Source organism: Fringilla coelebs, assembly GCF_963513975.1.
Source record: "Fringilla coelebs genome assembly, chromosome: 6".
Taxonomy (NCBI): domain Eukaryota; kingdom Metazoa; phylum Chordata; class Aves; order Passeriformes; family Fringillidae; genus Fringilla; species Fringilla coelebs.
Genome location: NC_140034.1, coordinates 3,510,408 through 3,530,152, shown reverse-complemented (window position 1 = coordinate 3,530,152; position 19,745 = coordinate 3,510,408). Strand labels below are relative to the sequence as shown.

The 19,745-nt window shown below is 50.0% G+C and overlaps 1 protein-coding gene across 7 annotated transcripts in view; it reads right to left on the bottom strand.

Annotated features, from left to right (window-relative positions):
- Window positions 1-19,745, bottom strand: part of SAMD4A (sterile alpha motif domain containing 4A) — a 99,750-nt gene that overhangs the window by 14,244 nt on the left and 65,761 nt on the right. For 5 of the 7 annotated variants that reach the window (XR_014616284.1, XM_084208800.1, XM_084208798.1 and 2 more), the window contains exons 4-6: window positions 7,182-7,445; window positions 2,255-2,364; window positions 1,533-1,619 (exon numbers count right to left, since the gene is read on the bottom strand). Coding sequence is in view for 6 of the 7 variants with exons in the window: in XM_084208800.1 (XP_084064926.1) it covers window positions 1,533-1,619; window positions 2,255-2,364; window positions 7,182-7,445 (461 nt within the window). In the remaining variant the exon portion in view is untranslated. The remainder of the gene's footprint in view (window positions 1-1,532; window positions 1,620-2,254; window positions 2,365-7,181; window positions 7,446-19,745) is intronic. The other 2 variants (XM_084208803.1, XM_084208801.1) reach the window with 1 other exon arrangement.

The following is a 19,745-nucleotide window of genomic DNA, read 5'->3' as shown; positions in this document are numbered from 1 at the left end:
GCTCCTGGTGTGGATCAAGAACTCCATTTCTATGGTCAGATCCTTGTCCCACTGATGGGAAATAACTGCATTTTGTTTTTAATGTGGCCTGGACCAGAACAGCTCACTGCAGGCTCCTGCACAGTCTGGCTCACGGGACACTGCTTGGAAAGAGGCAAGTTTTGGAGTGAATCCTGATGTGCTGAGGGAAGGGACACTAAGTGGGCACATGGGATGTCTGCAGGCCCTGAAACAGTTGTTGATTCTAATTCCTGCTGCATTCCCAGCTCACTCTTGGATGTCTCAGCTCCATTTCTCACAAAGATCTGGTGTCAGTCTGCTGGGCACTATTTTTCTGGGAGAAAATACTGCCCTGCTAACTAACAGAGAGGGGTGGAGCAGCTCTTTCCAAGAAAGCAGCAGTATTTAGCAGCGAGACACTGCCCAAAAACATCAAGTCCCACACATGCTCTTGTTTAGCAAAAACTGGATGGGAAGCCTGGAAAAGCAGAGATGTCTCCTCCCAGGGATAGCAGCTCACAGGCAGCTCTGAGCCCCAGCAGAGCAGGACAGGGTCACAGTGCCACAGCCCAAACCCACCCCAGAGGGCTCCAAACCAGTCCCTGCCTCTCTCCTCCTGTATTTTATAGCGTGCCTGGCTGGCTGTGCCAGCTGAGCTGGGCTCCAGCTCCTGCACAGCACCACTCAATCAAAACCAGATTCCCAAATCCCAGTGGAGGAGTGGAGGAAGAGGCTGTGCAATAGCCTGGAAAACACAGGGCTGCAGCCAGCTCCATCCAGCTCTTGGATTTAATAGTTATTATTAATAACAGAGGTAAATATGGCTTTATTAGCTCCTGCCATACTCTGAGCACAAGCCCATATTATAAATAAATAGTGAAGCAGTGAGCTAAGGAAAACACCAATAAATAGCAACACACCACAGAAGTATTTAAAAGCCCCTAGTGGGAGGCTCTGCAAGTTGCTGTTTGAAGATGGTGCAATTAAGTATAATATAATACAGTGATAATAAATAGGGAGAGGTTGGGTGAGCTGCTCCCAGCTAGGCTGTGGTGCTGCTACTTCCCCAAAAGCCCTTCCTGCAGGGTTTAAGCTTTTGTTAAAGTGATAAATAAGTTTCTATTTACTCTCCTTGGAAAGTTAAGCTGTTGTTCAGGCACTGATGTGGGTGTCTGGTGTTTTATCTGAGGACAGGGTGCCCATATGATGATCCAGGACAGCTCAAGTCTTTCTGAGCACCCTGGAGCTGGCCAGAGCTACAGGGTACATGCATGCCAGCTGTGTGAGGTGTGGGAGATGCATCAGGACCCACTCTGCAAAACACAGCTTTGAGCAATGTGGTCTAGTGGAAGGTGTCTCCCCCACCACGGCAGAGGGTTGGGACTTCAAAGTCCCCAACCATTCTGGAATTCCGTGAAATAAAACCTGCATCAGATCCCCACAATTTGTGTAAGCAAAGAGTACTTCACCCCAGAATTAATTCCTGGCTTCTTGAAAACACAAGAAATACAAAAATGGTTGTGACTACTTACCCCTTCTAAAGATTTGAGCAGGTTTTGTCTTTCTTTTAGCTTTTGGATACTGATGACAATTTTGTGTCTCGCGCCTTTGGTAACGTTCTGCAAAAAACAGGATAAAATTTGATGTTAACACTTCCACAGTGCAGCTGGCTCAACCCAAACCCTTCTTCTTCTAAACAGAAAGAAATTAATCACATTTTTGAGTGCAGGGACTTGTGGGGGACATAGAAAAACACCCAGAGACTTGCTGAGGATAGAGATTTCCAGCTAGCCTGTCCCTCCCTGGTGCACCTCACACATGGAGAGCAATGGTGCTCCCATTCCTCTTTATCCCAAGGATAATGCAGAGGTGAACCTGAAAGCAGTGGGGGTTGGACCCAGCTAATCTTTAAGGTCACTTCCAACCCCAACCAGCAATATTCTATGATTCTATAACATTTTCAAAGGCAGTCAGTCATCTAAACCCCACTGCCTTTAGGGGAGCTGGCTACCACAGGTTGCACCCCTGAAACTCCTAAACTTAATCCCAGCCGGGAAAACAACCCCAAGCACAGCTCCCAGTGATGGGACTTCCATGCTGGGACTCCAGCAAGGACACAGGGACAAGGTTTTTTCCAGGTACAATGCCAGATTATTTCCCTCCCCAAGACCCAATTTCCATTTTTCTTCCAACCGTGGGAAGACACACAAAGGGACTTTGGAGGCTGTCACCCCTCAGGTGACATGGGACGTACTTGTGCCTCGAGCTGGCATTCAGTGAGGGCCATCATCTCCTCGTAGGTCATCTGGGAGAAGAGGGCAGCGTACTTGTGCAGCCGGAGGCTCTTCAGCCAGGCTGGGACATCTGCAGCACAAAGGCAAGGACAGGAGAGCTCTGCTGAATTCATGGGACAGCACAAGCACGAGCAACAGCATCAGCACCGACACCAGGGCATCCCAAGGGACACCTCACTGAGCTTCATGGACCTCTGGGAGTGTGGATGTGGATGGGAGGAGGAACCAGCCCCTGGATGGGGACACAGGGCTGTGGATGGACAAGGAACCAGCCCCTGGATGGGGACACAGGGCTGTGGATGGACAAGGAACCAGGCCCTGGATGGGGACACAGGGATGTGGATGGACAAGGAACCAGCCCCTGGATGGGGACACAGGGCTGTGGATGGACAAGGAACCAGCCCCTGGATGGGGACACAGGGATGTGGATGGACAAGGAACCAGCCCCTGGATGGGGACACAGGGATGTGGATGTGACAAGGAACCAGCCCCTGGATGGGGACACAGGGATGTGGATGGACAAGGAACCAGCCCCTGGATGGGGACACAGGGCTGTGGATGGACAAGGAACCAGCCCCTGGATGGGGACACATCCTCAGAAGTTGGGTTTCAGTGGGAAAGCCACTGGGAATTAGCCCATGGGGAGCTGGCATTCTGCCACTGCACACCCAGCTCCTCACTGCTGTTTTCCCAGGAACATGGGAACTGCTGAAGCTCATGGAGTGGCTGAGCTCAGGAGAAGCAAAGGGCTGTTTTGTGGATGGCAGACACTGATTTATGGCATGAGGGATGGTGGCATGTGCTGAAAATGGAACTGGCTGCTTAAACAGAACTAGAGAGATGGGTTTAGGATGGAAAAATGATGTGCCATCAAAGATGGTCTCACACCCTGCTTCAAAGGGTGACTTGGGACCTAAAATGCACTGACTGAAATGATTTCTTCCTTCCCAGTTGTTACCTGCAGTGTAGCACCTCTATGCCTAGCTGGATGGGTACCCAAAAATACATTTATCCTCCTGACTTCAACATGGTTTCACAGTGAGGAACCTGGGAGGGGAATCCTTCCTCTGTGACATTCCAAACCCCGTGGACTCCATGATGAGGTGCCCTCCATGGAGAAGGCAATGTGACAACAAGCAGCTATGCAGGGTTTTACAGGCTTGGGGGTCTGTGGTGACACCCCACAAGGGAGGGGGGCCCTGCAGGTGTCTGTGCTGCAGCACAGCACTGGGCCTGTGACAACATTTTTAGTTTGCAAAGGTTTCAAATGCTTTGCCAAACTGAGACCTGCTTTATTCAGCACCTACAACCCCACAGGAGCTCTGCCACAGCCTCCCCAGCTGACATGCTCTGCTCCCAGCAATACCTGGTCCACAGTCCTTGTCCCCTTCCCTACCAGTGAGACACTTGGGAGCTCATTCCCACTGCTGGGACATCCATCTCATGGTGTGGGTCCACAAAGTCCCACACTGTTGAGCCCCACCTGCAAGCCAAGGATTGTCCATGACCTCTTCCTGAAGCAAGGGCTCATCACTGGAAGGGACAGGGCAGGAGGGACCTTGGTTTGGTTCCCTAAGACAATCCATACATCTGCCAGAAGTCTCCTGCTGCCCAGGCTGATCCCAAACTTGCATCCAAGCAGAGGATGCAAACAATCCCAGCACGCTGCATCTTGCTCACACTCTCCATATCCCAGACACACATCAAGATTCACGTGTCAGTGAAATTCCTCTAGTGCTGCACAGGAGATCAACCCCACACCAAACGTGGGGAAAAGCAGTGACTGAGCACAGATGGGCTGAAATTCACTGTTTTCCAAAAGTTCTGACATGCAACAGTCCCAAAGTCTGCTACCAGCTCCCTCTTAAACTGATTTCTGTTTAAAATAAATGAAAACCTCTCAGCAAAAAGCCCCATTTCCAGCACAGGCTCAAATTTCATCATCATTTTAACACAAAACCACACCATTCTAGCGACAGCACCTTAAAAGCCTCCCTGATCCCACATCCCCATGGAACACCTGCCTTTGGCACACATCCATGCCAATGGCAAAGCCCACAGGGATGCTTCCAGAAGAGAGATTGAACTTCACACAGACATTGAACCCTGCAGGAAACCCTTCTCCAACCTTTGCAGAAGCAGCTCTTTGCCTTTGCATCAGCCTGTCTGGATCAATTTTGAGGAGAGTGATGGTCCCAGAGCCCCCCTGCCAGCAGAGATGGCAATCCTGGAAGCAGGCTGGGGAGAAGGAGCCACCCCAGGACAGAGAGAGAGTGTGTTATGTGTGGTGGGGCTTTCCCCTTTCCCACAGGGAAGAGGCAACCAGGAGGTGCAAGGACATCCAAGGTGATTTCCTGGTCCTTGGAAAGTCAAACTTCCCAATGCTCTCCACAGATGGGTGAACCACCTGCCTGCAGAGCTACTCTTTAATCAGCAATTACCAGCAGCTAATTGCAAAGTCATGGCACGGCTGTCAGGAAATTTAGAAGGAGAACAACTCACTCTGCAATATTTACACACAGGATACGTGGGAGATACTCCCAGCAGAAACCCCTGGCTCTACCCAGACCTTCCTCTTGGTGCTCCCCAAGCTGTGCCCCAGGAATCACAGAATCCTGGAATGGTTTGGGTCGGAAGAGACCTCAAAGATTATTTGATTCCAATCCCCCTCCATGGGCAGGGACATGGGAAGGGACAGACAGACAGACTGGGATCCATGGAGAACCAAGTGTCCATATCTTCCCCTGGAGAAACCAAGAGCTAGGATAAAGCCAAAGGGCATTTTCTCTTCAGCATGAAGGTAGATGGAAAGAAAAGAAATGGGAGCATAAAGATAAACAGAAAGGAAAGAGATAGGTGACACTGGGGGAGATAAACTGGTGAGGGATCTGTCATGACATCCCAGATCCCGTGGGTCTGGATCCTCCTGGATGCCCCTGAAGGTGGTAAAGAAGGAAACAGCTGAGCAGGAGCAGGGGGGACACCCAGCCACAAGAGGCTGCAGGCACTCAGGGAGACGTGGCTGCAATTCAGGGCTTGGCAGCAGGAGCAGCCAGCCTGGATGGAGAACGAGGCAGCCCCATAAAAATGCACCGAGCTGTGCGTTTGTTTCTGCAGGAACCAGAAACGGCACGGCCGGAGTGCAGGGAACGGGCAGTCCTCGCTTCTTTTCTTTTTTTTTCAGGAAAGCTGTGGGGATACAATGGGTCATACGCAGCTCACAGTGCTTTGTTATTTGAGGACGATGAGCTACACAGCCACAGGAATGCTGTCTGGAGGCAAACAAGCCTCTGCTCTGCTTCCAAGTCCAGTTTTGGGCAGCACACCTTCAATAAAACGAGGACTTTTTGGAAAAAAATCCTGGCGGAGAGAAGCAGGAACAACCCCAAGTTTAGAAAACATCATCTGGGAAGGCAGTGGAATGGTTCAGCCTGAAGAAAACCCAGCTGAGGGGGGAGGACAGGGCAGGCACAGACACCAGGTTGTGAACATCTGTTCTGCACGTCCCTGGACAGGGGGACAAAAGCCATTTGGCTGAGTCAGCAACGGGGGAATCATGTTTGGAAGTCTGAAAGGGACAGCCCGAGGAAGGGTGGACATATCCCAGCTGCACGCAGCAGCAAGGGGATGTGTTAATATGTGGGGGTTATTTAATTGATCATTGCTGGTGGACAGCCTCTGGGTTTTGTGGATTTGGCCACACAGGTTGATTGCACAGCACTGGGAAGTTTCTATCCAAGCAGATCCCGGAGCTGCAGCTGTGGATCACTGGGAGCCAAGCTCCTCAAGGTCTCCTCCCCATGGTCTCCTCCCCAGCTCCTTCTGCAGAAACCTGGAGAAACGTAGTGTTTAACATCCCCCCCCTAGAAACACTTGCTTCCAAAAAGTTCTCCCTGGCCAGACAGACTGCAGGACCCAACCTGCCTCTATTACATTCCCTAGAACCATGAGGGGTTTTTCATGCATTTATTTCATGCACATCAAAGCCATCCAGAGCCAAGCCAAATGCAGTCCCACATCACACAGATTTATTCACATCTCAATTTGTCTGTAATTAGACTAAAATCAGACCTTGTGACTGTTAAAAAATACAATTATTTCCCTATTCTGATACACCACTGGTTTGCACACAATCGAGCTGCTTTGCATTAATACAAATTGGAGTTGTTTAAATCAGTCTGAGAGCTGCAGGGTCATTTTCAGTCTGTTCCCAGGAACACACAGTTTGTGTGTTTGCCCAGTTTTTAGCTGTTTATTCCTCCTCAGCCTAAAGTTTGCTCTCCATCTTTGACTGCAGCAAGTGGGGTTCATTTCTGCCTTGTTTACCACCAGAACCACATACATTTATTGCCAAAATCTCTGTGAAATGTAGGTATAATGGGAAAACCAACCGAAACACACAGGTTAAATTCACTGCAAACAAGTATCCCAAGCCAAAACTTCCCCAGATACTTGGTGTGTTTCAAACACCGCAATGGCAAATCACACGTGGCTTGCTAAGCTTGCTCTAAGCTATTTTTCACTGTCATAAAAAAAAATAAAAAAAAAGAAAGAAAGAGAAAAAAGAGCACCACTCGCAGCCAAAAGCCACAGGCAATGGAAAAAATCCAGCTTTTTGCAAAGCTGGCAGCTCACAGGATTTTGGGGCAAAACCAGCCCACTGGCACCCAAGTGTAAGACGTCAGATCAGGACCAGCTGCTACTTAAAAGAAAACCCAAGGCATTCTCCTAACCCTGAATTCCTAAGGTGGGGAGAAAAGGCCGGGAGGCCCCGTTGGGCCACGAGGATCCTGGCCCCAAAGCGCCGAGCGAGAGCCGGGAGCACGGGGGCAGCTCTTCCCCTCCTGCCTCTGGGTGCTGGGGGACGGGGTCTGGTTTGTCACTCACCTTTCATCCCACTCCCTTCCTCCTGGAATGTGTTACGAGCAGAAGGCTGATCTTCTAAATGTTCACTCCCACCACTTCCCGAAGAGGCTACACTGCTTTGTGGAGACAGGGGGGCATGATCGGAAGGGATGCACTGGGGTCCTCTAGCTCGTAAGTCCTCATGAGACATCCATCCATGTCCTAGAGGTTGGTTTGGCACATTCATGGGTGGGGTAAGGGACACAGAGCGTTTCAAAGGGCTGTGGTGTGTCTGGCCTGAGAGAACTGAAAAAAAAAAAATAAAATCAAAGAGGTTATTCCCCCCTCGCGGCCCGGGATGCAGCAGAGTCCCCCGAAAAAAAAAAAAAGAAAAAGGAAAAAAAAAATCAAATGAAATTATAAAATGTGTGGTGGTGGTTGGCCATGGTGCCTGGCTGATGGCTTTGCAGCACCCCTGAGCCCTACCCTGAGCTCTCTGCTTTGCCTCCTGGGAAGCAGAAAGGATGGGAGTACCTGTAAGGAGATGGGGTCACACGAGCTATGCCGGGCTGCTCAAGGGAAGGTGCTGTGTGGATTCCAGCTCTAGGGAAAAAACATCAATCAAGCAGCTCTGGAGCATAAAAATCCCCAGAATGGGGATGTCCCACAGAGGTCCAAGGGAAGCAGCTCTGTCTCTCCCTTTGGGTTAGGACCTGGCTTGTGCCCCGAAGCAGGAGCACTTACACATCTCCCAAAATCACTGCAAGGGTACTTCTCATCCATAGGAATGTCTCAGCCTTGTTGAGTCCTACTAAAATCACAGGATCTTGGGATGGTTTGCATTGGAAAGGACCTTACAGACCTCATTCCAACCCCCTGCCATGAGCAGGGACACATTCCACCAGACCAGGTTGCTCCAAGCCCCGTCCAACCTGCCCTTAAAGACTTCCAAGGACTCCTTCTGTTATCAGTACTGAAAAAAATATTAAAAGATTGTTCTGCTTGCTTAACAAAATTCAAATTCCATCACTGAGAGTCACTAACCTACTGGTCTAACCATAAACAGAGTGTATGTAATTTAATGTACAGATTTAGGATGCAAAGCAGGGAAAATTTCCCTGCTCCAGCAAAACCTGAGGGCAGAGGGATCAGAATGACCTTTCAGCCTACAAGAAACAGAAGCAAAAACTTTTCAATTTTTCTTTCTAAACCAAATTTTTCAACTGTACAAAACCTGGGGGAGATTCATTGTTCTCATGGCTTTTGCATCCAAAGCACCAAAGCCCTAAAGCTCCTTAATCCCCTTTTTGCATTTACAGCAGTTCACCAAAACCACTCAGACTCCTCTCCATGTTATTATTTAATAGAAATGAGTCTTGGTGGAAAACCCCCAGCCAGGTGCACCGTGCTGCAAAGGTTAAGCCAGGCTTAATTCCCAGCTCAGGCCTGGGGGAAAACCCACCATCAAAGCCATCTTGCTGACCAGGAGAGGCATGAAAATGAGGCACTAGCAGGGTTACAAAAGGAGGGGAGAGAGAAACACCAGAGCACATTTGCATTTATTAACCACCTGCAATAAGCAGCTGGTACCACAGGCAGCTGCTGGATGAGGCCAAAAAACCTGTGGATTTCTGTAATGTTTAAATAATTCCCACTTCTGAAAGGGTTTTCTTGTGCCAACACACAACACTAACACCACGCTCTGCAGGGAAGCACTGGGGGTGGCTTATGGGGAAGAATTTATTCCCTTCCCATTTAAAAACTATACAAACATTTTCCAGAAGTCTCTTGGCAGAAAAGGATGTCAATGAGATCCTGAGATTGCTTCCAGAGCAGTGTTATGATTCCTAAAGCTCTGATATGATGCACCCCACTTGGGAAATAGATGGATTTCAGAAGGTCCTGGGCAAGCTTTTTCAGCTCTTGGCTTTGTACCCCCAAAGCAGCATCTGTAGATGCCACACCACCCTCTCAGGATAAAAATATATTTAGGACTTAAAACCCCCCAAAATATCGGGGGAAAAAAGGATAAATTGGTTAAAATGCATCACCAGGGCTGAGCGTTGGCTCCACATCGCCCAGAGCCCCTCTGTGCCTGCTGCCCCCAGCCATGGTCACTCTGCCATGGGGAGAGAATTCACCCTGAATTTGTTGTAGGAAAAACTCTGGTTTAGAAATATTTGTGCCCCTCAGATGAAGGAGAGATGCAGGAGAAGGGGCAAGGAGGACTGAGGTTATTTGTCCCCTTGCAGGAGGCCAAGAGCTGCTCTGCTAATCCAGCCCTTCCAGGGTGTGTGCAGCCACTGGTACCCAGCAGTGCCTACACCACCCTGCACACAAGAGGGTATTTTTGGCAGAAATCCAGCCCAGATTCCTTCACGAGCAGCAATACCCCTGCAAACTGCTGCTCTTCCATCTTCATTTTATGTCCCCTAATTAGAAGCTGGTGTCGGCTGAAGGAGAAATAATGAACTGCAAAGGATGGCCAGGGACAATTAGAAACCACCCAGTGCACCAGACAAAAATCAGTTCCACTTCTTTCCCTGAGATAATGCAACACTGGATCCAAGAGAACACATTTCACTAAGCCAAGATTTTACTGAAGCGTGAGTCACTTCATACAACACCTGGGATGCAGCGGGGAAATTCCCTCTGCAGAGGGTGCTGCAAGTCCCCAGCTCTCTGAAACCACCCCAGCTACTCTGGGGACCAAACTGAGATGATTTAAGGGCTCTCAGCACTGGCCTAACTTTAGGGTCTGCTTTTTATTGGTGAAAATGTGGTTTCTTGCAACCCCTCTTACTCATTTCCATCAGCCCTAAAAATGCTGAGAATCCTGGGATGGCACCCCTCTTTTACTCTGTAATCCCCAGGGGATTAATAAATGTCCATATTTATTATATTTATAAATAATATTTATAAATAATACTTATAAATAATATTTAATACTATTTATTAATTTTGCTGCTTGTGGCCACACTCTCAGTTTTTTGAAATAAGAGGATGTAGCTAATTATTTCCAAGGCATCAGTTTATTGTAGGTCCTGACCTGAATTTGACCTGAATTCTGTGTGCTTTTGGATGGTCCAAGGTGAATCCAGGGCTGCTCCTGGCTAAAATAAATGGTCCACATGGGCTTTAACTTCAGCAGAAGAAAACCAAGTGTGAGTTTATCACCTTACACTCATGCCTCCTCTTCTTTTACTACAAAAATATTAAGCTTAAACTTAAAAAGGAAATCTAAAATGTTATTCTGGGCCAAGATAAGCTCCCAGGAGGTGGGTGGGCACAGCTGCCTCTCTGAGTGCTGTGAGCTGGGCAAACAAAGAGGGGAAACCACGGCTCCAAAGGGCATCCCACACTGGCACAAGGATCCTCTCCAGCCTGTAAGTGTGCCCCACTTCTGGTTTGGAAGTGTTTTCCTGCCCTTTAGGTGCTGCAAGCCTCCACACAGGCACTGCCTGCTCCAGCTCCTTCCAAGCTGGTGTGCAGTGGGACAGGGGCTGCAGCAGATCATGGTTTTCCCTGGAATCAGTGAGCTGCTGTTGCCTCTTTGCTCTGAGCAGCCAGGGATGTGCTCAGCACACACCAGACCACATTTCCTTGCAAGAAACCTCTCCATGATTTCCAGACTGGGATCAAGCTCGGGGTAATATTCCCAGGTTAAAAAAAAACAAAACCAAACAGAGGATGGAGAAGGAGTGATGGCAACAAAGGTCCCCATGACAGGAGGCAGCTGCTGACCACGCTGGGAGCATCCCTGTGGGACCACCCCCTCCCCAGGCAAATCTGGATTTATCTCAGACCAAACCCTGGCTGGGCTGGCAGGCACCACAACACACTTATAGAAACTCTGAGGCTGCAAGTGCTCTCACCCCCTGAAGCCTTGGCTTTGGGATTTTTCCCTCCCTCCTGTTTTCCCTTTTGAAGTGGTGCTGCCTATTTTGGGAGGCTAGGGCTGATTTCAAGAGGGTTTTTGTTCACTGAGGACCATGTGGAACAGCGTCAGACATTTGTGTTGTGGTTTCTCAGGGTTTTGGGCCAATTTTTTTCAGCCTGAGAAGGGAAAAGCCACCCATTCCTGTAATTAGAGCTGAGAAATTGGGCTCTGCAGGCAGACCTTGCTCCACACAGCGTGGGACAGCTGACAAGGTGCTCCCTCTCCCTCTGCCCTTGATGAAATCTGGCTCAGAGTGCTGCAAAAATCCTTGATAGGACACACATGTGAGAGCTCCCAGTGAGAACCAACCCCACCACTGGGAGTATTCAGAATGTCTCCAGTCCCCACCGTGCCCCTGATCCCCAAAGGACCAGCAGGGGGTCCATACATCAGGTTACAATTCCCAATAACACCTTCCCCGTGCTTGCAGAAAGGAAAAAGCACTGCAAGGTGCATACTGAACTCTTTGGGACCTTCTTTTGGTTTTCTTTTTAGTTCAAAAATGGCACTTTCTTGGCTGCAAAGCTGTTTATGGTGAGTCCCCAGGGCAGCATCTGATCACACACAGCTCCTTTCCCGGTCTGTTGGTACCTGGAAGAGCAGCCTGACCCCAGAAATTGGGGATGTTTTTAATCCACACCAGGTTTTGTGCAGCCTGGAAGCTCCCCCATGGAGAGGGAACACCGAGCACCTCCTCACAAAGCAAACCCCAAGTTCAACCCAGCCCTCCCCTCTGCCTCCTCCTTGCCATCCCAGTCACGACACATCCTCTCCTCCAGGAAGGCTTCCCCGTGCTGGCACACCAATGCCCAGGGCTTTTCCAGCTTTTCTCTGCCCAGAACCCTTGGAAAGAGCTGCCAGTGGGTCACACTGCCCAGCTGGCACCCAGCCTCCTTCCTGGGCACCTCATTCACCCTCTCCCCAGGCTGCCCCAGGCAGCTCCAGCACAGCCAGGGCAGAACCTGATGGAACATTTTTCAGCTCAACATCCCCTAACCCTTGGAGCCTCTTCTTTGTGCCTTTTTCCCTCCAATCTCCCTGTGTTTGTGACTTCTGCACAAACTGTGTTTGCAGGAGCTGGATAATCCATGTGCTGGCCTCTGAACCACGAGTACTCTAACCCATGAAGGGGTGAGATTCAGGGTCCTAAATGCAAGAAACTGCTGGGGAAAAGGAGAATTGTGGTATTAGGAAATGAGTGGTGTTAACCTCTGCATCAGGGAAAAACCCCACACAAGCAGAGTGCTGCCTCAAGCAGGGAAGAAGCACAGTCTCCAGAAAAGACTGTCAAGGCAACCTTTTTAAAGAAATGGTGTTTTTAAACACAGTTTCCTGTTGGAGAAACTGGACAGAGAAACAATAACCCGTTTGTGGCTGCTCCCTCGGAGCAGCGCATGCGAGGCCCCATCCCGGCTCAGCGGGGAAGGAACCCTCACAGGGGCTTTTGAAATTCCCTGCATGGCACAAACACACGTGGAGCTGCTGTTTGGCTCCAGCAGGAGCTGCTGTGGCTGTTATTTACTCATTTGTGTGGCAGCAGGAGCGGGGCTGCATCTAAAGATGTGTAAATTCAGCCCCTGGTGGCTCCGGCAATCCGACGGGATGCATTTCTGGAAGGAAGCCCAGCTTGTCTCAGCAAGCAGCAGGAGCTCAGGAGCTGCTTTCAAGCTCCTTCACAGAATCCTGGGATGGTTTGGGTTGGGAGAGACCTTAAAGAACATCCAGTTCCACCCCTCCATGGGCAGGGACACCTTCCACTATTCCAGCTTGCTCCAAGCCCCATCCAACCTGGCCTGGAACATTTCCAGGGATGAGGCAGCCTGAACTTCTCTGGGCACCCTGTGCCAGGGCCTCACCACCCTCACAGCCAAGAATTTCTTCTTTAAATTAAACTAAACCTCCCCTCTTTTCCTCTTCTTTATGAGCCCCTTCTAAGTTCTGACAGGTCCTTGCTTCCCACTAGAGCATCCAGCGAGGTGGGAGCAAGACAGAACAGATGTGAATCCAACCAGGATTGAACTGACAGACAAAAGAATGCATGGAATGGTGGCTCAGGGAGGTGGGAATGGGTGGGGATGGAGGATCAGGGGGATGTTGCAAGGAGGTGCTGCCCTAAACCACAAGTCTCTTGGGGTAAACATAATGCCCCAATGTCCAGGCCAATAAATGCATTTTTTTTTTCTTGTAAACCTATACACAAACCACAGAAAATCACTGTTTGTCCCTGGGGAATCCTGGTCCATTAATATCAAATGCTGCTGTGCTGAACCAAGCCTCCCTAATTATCCCAGAAAATAGCTTCTGCTATGGGCTCCTGGGAGAAATTCCTCCCCTGCTCACCATGAAGCCAGAAAAACAGCACTGGGATGCAGAAACTCTCCTTCCCAATGTCCTTTTCCACCCAAAGGGGATGTCCAAGAACATTTTCATTGCTCAAGCAGCAGCCAGGGCTCCCCACTGCCTCCATCCCTGGTCTGAGGAGCATCTCCCTGCTGAGACTTGCAACAGGATCAGATTCCATCACACCTTACACTCCACCCCTCCACCACTTACAACCATTTTAGGAGGCCAGCCTGGAGGATGTGCATCCTTTACACAGCAAAGTGCAACCTCTGGAAAACTGGGAGTGAGAACAAAGGGACCTAAACCAGTCAAGTGAAAGGGGTGAATGCCAAACCTCGGGAATTGCCCCAAGAAATTTGGATCCAATAATCCCCAGAGTCACTAAAAAGCTGTGGAGTGAGAGCAGGGAGGCAGAGTGTCTTTAGCAGTGACAAAATACATGAGGACAATGAGTGTCTCATGTGATGTGCATCCCACAGTCATCACCCAGACTGAAACACACCTGCAGCCTTTTCCACCCTTGCCAACTCATTTTGGATTTTCTCCTCTCTTACCTCTTTTTAGCCACTTTCACTCATTCAAAAAAAAGCCACCCACTCCCCCTCTCTTGTAGGCACCACGGCACAAATTTTGCAAGACAAATTCCTCAGTGTTTCAACCTTCCTCTGGCCCCCACCTCTTGGGAACTCACACACCCCATCCTCAGCACCTTCCCCTTCCATCTGGGCTGGCCATGTCTTATCCCTTCTCCTCTTTCAAAAGCATAAAATCTTACCAGCTCCAGGAGAAAAGAGAAATCTGCTGGGTCTCCAAGGCCACCAAGGGGCAAACACAGCATCCAGCTCCCACCATGAGAAGATGGAAAAGATGGGACACCCCATGACAGGGGGAATGGCTTCTCACTGCCAGAGGGCAGGGTCAAATTGGATATTGGGAAGAAATTCTTCCCTGTGAGGGTGGGCACAGGGTGCCCAGAGAAGCTGTGGCTGCCCCTGGATCCCTGGAAGTGCCCAAGTCCAGGCTGGACAGGGCTTGGAGCAACCTGGGCTAGTGGAAAGTGTCCCTGCCCGTGGCAGGGAGTGGAACTGGATGTTCTTTAAGGTCCCTTCCAACACAAATCAGTCTGGAATTCTAAAATTCTATGACTCCCAAATCCTGAGCCCTGCAATGCTCCCCAACAATCCCCAGCAGCTACAGCACAACCACGGCTGGTATCACAAACTAAGTACTAATTCTTTCCCATTACTGCTCCAAATTAGCTCAGCTCAGCTTTCCACCTCCTCTAACATACCCACAGCAGATGCATCCTAAAAATCTGCCTTCATCATCCTCCAAAACATTCCTGACTGCTCAGATATTGCCTCGCACTGGAGTTATGGCACAGATCCCTGCGCCGGCTAACACGAGACCGCATTGCTCAGCAAACAGGGGGGACCATGGTTACAAGAAAACATCAAATCAGAACAACCAGCCCGAAATAAAATTGCATAACGGATGGGAACTGCAAAACTTGAGGGGAAAATAAAACAAAATTTAAAAAAAAAACAAAACAGCTTCGAGGCTGCCAAAACTGAGCCATTGATTACAGAGCATTTGATCCATTTGCATGCAGAGAGCTTTGCTTTGGAGCTGAGATGGAAACAGTCTTAATATAGCTGGAGAGAAAATATCCTCCTTGCACTCTTCTAACTGCACTTTGATAGGAAGCAGCCACAGAGCAGATGGTGCCTATATATAATCACCAGACCTATTATCCCAGCCTCTTTTAGTAATTTGAAGGATGTGATAACCACAAGGAGAGCAGCAAATATTCCCCACTCCTCTCTCCCTTCCCCTGCTAATTAAAATATCAAAAAAAAAAAAAAAAAAAAAAACAAGAAAAAAAAGGAAAAAAGGGGGAGGAAGCTATAATTATGGTAACGAATAAAAGAATTTCCAAATGAAGTAAATAACTATTTTGTGCACTGCTCCTTTAAACCAGAAGTCAAAAGTTAATTAAACAGCAGCGTGTTACTGAGTCAGGAGAACACAGCAAGTCCCAGTGCAGTGGGGAAGGAGACTGGAGACACTCCAGATGAATCCAAACCACAGCACTTCCATCCCTCCTCTGTGCCCTCCTGCCACTTTTCTGCAGATGCTGTGTGATGGTGGGGGGAAGGAGAGCTCATCTCTTTCCATTCCTCTGCTCGCCAAAGCCTGGGGTTGCACAGATTCAAAGGATGAGCAACAGGAAGGGGATTCTCTCCAGGGGTTTCCTGCTGCATGAAGATGCTCAGGAAAACATCACAAATGTGATTTTAGTGATGCTTTGAGAGAAGGCTGGGGAATGGTGGTGTTGGGATGAGGTCACGGAGAAGCAAGAAAGGTTTGAGGAGGGAATTACTCATAAGGCTCTGAACAGATGTAAGTTAATAGTGGAGGTGCTGAGGAACATCCCTGGCTCCCAGAGAGAGCCCTCAGTCCCCTGCTGGTGGCTCCAGGGGTGACACAAGGTGCACAGAGGAACCCACAGGTGCTCATGGGGTGATGGCAAAAGCAAAGCTTCCCTCGGGAGAGCACCGAGCTCCCATGCACTGAGTGAGCACGGCTTGCTGTGCTCTGTGCCTGCACCCAACAGGCACCAGGGCAGCTGGAAAAACACACTCAGCTCCAGGAGGGTCCATCCATCAACCAAACCTCCCAGAGAGAGGAGAGTGCCCAGGGGTCTGAGAGAATTACTGGGGCTGTCTGACTGCTCCACAACCCAGAGAGCATCAATCTGCTGCCCTGGCAGCTTCTGCACCACTTCCAGGTCAGAAGCAGCATTCATTGGTGACAGGAATCCCAGGGACTGTAGGATACCCTCAAAACCATTGCTGCTGCTTCCTAGCATCCATCCCTGAGACACCCAGACTGCTGAAAGTGGAGGTGGCATCAGAGCCACAAGCTTCAGCCTCCCCCATCCCAGATCCTGTCAAGGGACAAGCAACACAACAGCAAACCATGGCAGGCATTCCCTGCCCTGAGCACCTACAGTTGGTGATTGCACTGGGATTTCACAAGCTGAGAGGGTGGGAACATCCCTGGGTGCTACTGGAATGGAGATTCCCAAATGAAGTGGCCTCGTTCCAGCCAGGAAGCTGCAGAGCTGCTCTGTGTGTGAATTTGGGAGCAGTGCTCGAGCACAGAGTCACAGAAGATGCACAGTTGGAAGGGACCCAAAAGGATCATCAAATCCAGGTCCTGCCCCTGCACAGGACATCTCAAGAATCCCATCCTGTGCCGGAAAGTGTTCAAATACTCCTTGAATTCTGTCAGGCTTGGGGCTGTGACCATTTTCCCAGGAAGCCTATTCCAGTGCCCAGCCACCCTCTGAGGGAACCTTTTCCTGCCACCCAACCTAAACCTCCCCTGACACAGCTTCATGCTGTTTCCATGTGTGAGTACAGACCAAACCTGGCATAAAGAAGATCTGGAGGAAGGAACTGTGTGAGCCCAGAGGACACATGTGTGACATGCCCACTTTGGGGACAGCCACATGTCTCTGGCTGGCACCCAGTGCTCCCTCTCTTCCTCTCCATCCATGCAGACCAACCACCACCTGCTCCAAGGCTTCCCAACCCAGGGCTCACCCAAACCCAGGGTTTGCAGGGCTAAGGCAGCCCAGGGCACACGGACTGAAGTGCCTGGAAGCACCATTTGGGGCTGGTTTAGGAGCACTGACAGGTGTCTGTATCACCCACACATGGTTATGAGCCAACCACGGCATCATCACCTGGTGCAAGTCACCCCTGAGCCCAGCCTCAAGGACTGCTCTCCCCTTTTGGAGACCCTTCTGCCTTTTGGTGACATCTCTGCCTCCAAGCATTGTGGCTGATGAGGGGTCAAGCAGAGGCACAGCCACAAGATCTATCCTGCTGCCCATGTGAAAATCCACTTGCCAGAGCACACCCATGGGAAATGTGCTCCCTTCACTGCCTACTCACCCTGCTTGGCAAGCAGGGATGCCTCACTTGCTCCACACCCAGCTACAGCAGGACCAGCACATCTCAAAAGCTGCAGGCTGCACATATGCCCCATGCTGTCACTTGTCCCCAAGGGGGAGCACAGCAGGCACGGCAGTGAGGATCCTGCTCTGTCTCTGTGCTGTCTGATGCCTCAGGTAACATCAGCTCTGCCTTGCTAACCCCATCCCCTCAGAGCCATCTGCATCCCCCCAGAGCCACACAAATTCCCCCAGAGCCACCCCCATCCCCCAGGGCCACCTGCACGCCCTGAGAGCCAGCAGCTCCTGGTAAGAGACTCCTGGCCCATGGCTGCAAGGATGGACAACCCTATGAGCAAAGCTACCTGTGATCTGCAAGTTCCAAATGAGCAAAACAGGAGAATCCCTCTTCCAGACATCCTGAGCTGAGTGTTCTGCAGTGGTTGATGGGTTACTCTGTGAATCTGTCTTTTCTTCCCTCCCAGGGCAGGTTATGATGTTTGGAAGACAAGAAATGGGATGATGAGCTTGGGTGTGAGGCTGGGAACCCTGTGGAGATGACTGAAGGTGGGACCTCAGCATCACATGGACCTTTGTCACTCAGCCAAAGTCACAGTGAGAAAAGAGATCCTTTGGGAGCAAAGAAGTGAAGGGAATGTGCCACACAGGCTCAAAGGAGGATCCAAATGGGCAGGGGCAGCTACCCTGAAGTTGAAAGGTTAGACAGGAAGGGACACACACTCAGGAGCAGGGGCAGATCTTTCCCAGCATTGCTGACACCTCAAAAGGACACTGCTCTTGCTCTCCACCACCACTTCCATCTCCAGAGCTTGATGGCCTCCAGGGTGAGCTGGGTGACTCCTCATCTCACTGGCTGAGTGATGGTCTGCAGAGCTGTGGGCTGTGTCTCCCAGGCACAAAGAGCTCTGAATTTATAGAAAATCTGTATCTGCTGTTCAGTGCTGGAGTAGAAGATTACAGATGGACTCGAGGATCTTAAAGGCCTTTCCCAACATAAATGATTCTATGCTGTTCTCACTCACAGTCCTGTCTGCTACTGTACATGGATTTCAGCAAATAACTCTGCTCACACCTGCTCTCCTCATACAACAATTCTGATTTCAAGCTAGAGGATTAGCAAGATTTTGTAGCACTGGGAAGCTGACAAAGTGTGAGACTTCTGGAAGTGTTCTCTGCCCGTTGTGTGTGACACTAGAGGGCATGAGCAAGGCAACAAAAGCCCTTGTCTGCCACCACTGAGAAGCTCAATGTAGTAAAGGCCAACGGGCTCTTCTCAGTCTATCAGTAAAAGAGAAGACAAGCAGACATGAGAGGTGTCCCCAGCTGGCAGGATGAGTGCCAGGGTGCCAAGTCTCAGCAAGGCCAACTGAGCAACAATTTTCTGAAGGCAATTCCAAATCTAATCCACCCCCAGCAAGAACAGGACGTTTGTTTGCTTCACTGCTGTAACCTCACTGAGACTTCTTCATTTTCTCATGACATGTTTTGCTAAGTCTGCATGGCAGGAAATGTGTTCCTCTCTGTGAGGCAAACACAGGCTGAGGATACACAATTCCCTCCCTTCAGCTGCTGCTGAAATCTACACAGAGGACAACAATTTTGAAGCTGCCAATCAACCCAACACAGACCAGGGTGTTCCTGTGGGTTAAAGCATGCAGGTGTCCATTACCAGCTCACTCTGGGTACCAGGTATGGTACCAGGGCTGTCTCCAGGGGTAGGCAGAAAGCTGCTGCACAGCAGGGTAGGGGAGGAAGAGTCAGGAGACCCACACTCTGTTCTTTTTTGGTTGTTCCACCTCAATTCCCCAATGACTTGGGGAGAGCTCCAGCAGGTTCACCTGCCCTCTCACTGGGGATTCCATAACTGGAGCAAATGTTGGCAAAATCCTGCAGGTCATGTCACACACCCATGTTCTGACACACAGCAGCTGCAGCTCTGCCTGTAGGGCAGCATCACAGAAACACAGAATTGTTTGGGTTGGAAGGGACCTTAGAGATCACCTAGTGCCATGGGCAGGGACGTCTTCTACTATCCCAGGCTGCTCCAACTCCTGCCCAGTCTGGTCTTGGACACTTCCAGGGACAGCCACACCTTCTCTAGGCAACCAGTGCCTTGCTATCCTCACAGGGAAGAATTCTTCCCTATATCCTGTTTAACCCTGCCCTCTGTCAGTTTGAACCTGGGCTGGGAAGCATGGAAGGAAGAACCCTGACTTACTTCTCTTCAGCTCTAGGACAATCTGGAGATTTTTCCTTTTCAGGATAAGAAATTTGTACAGGTGAGTATTTGTCCTCCCTTGCTCTGCTTGCTCTCCATCTCCTTGTAGACAAACACCAC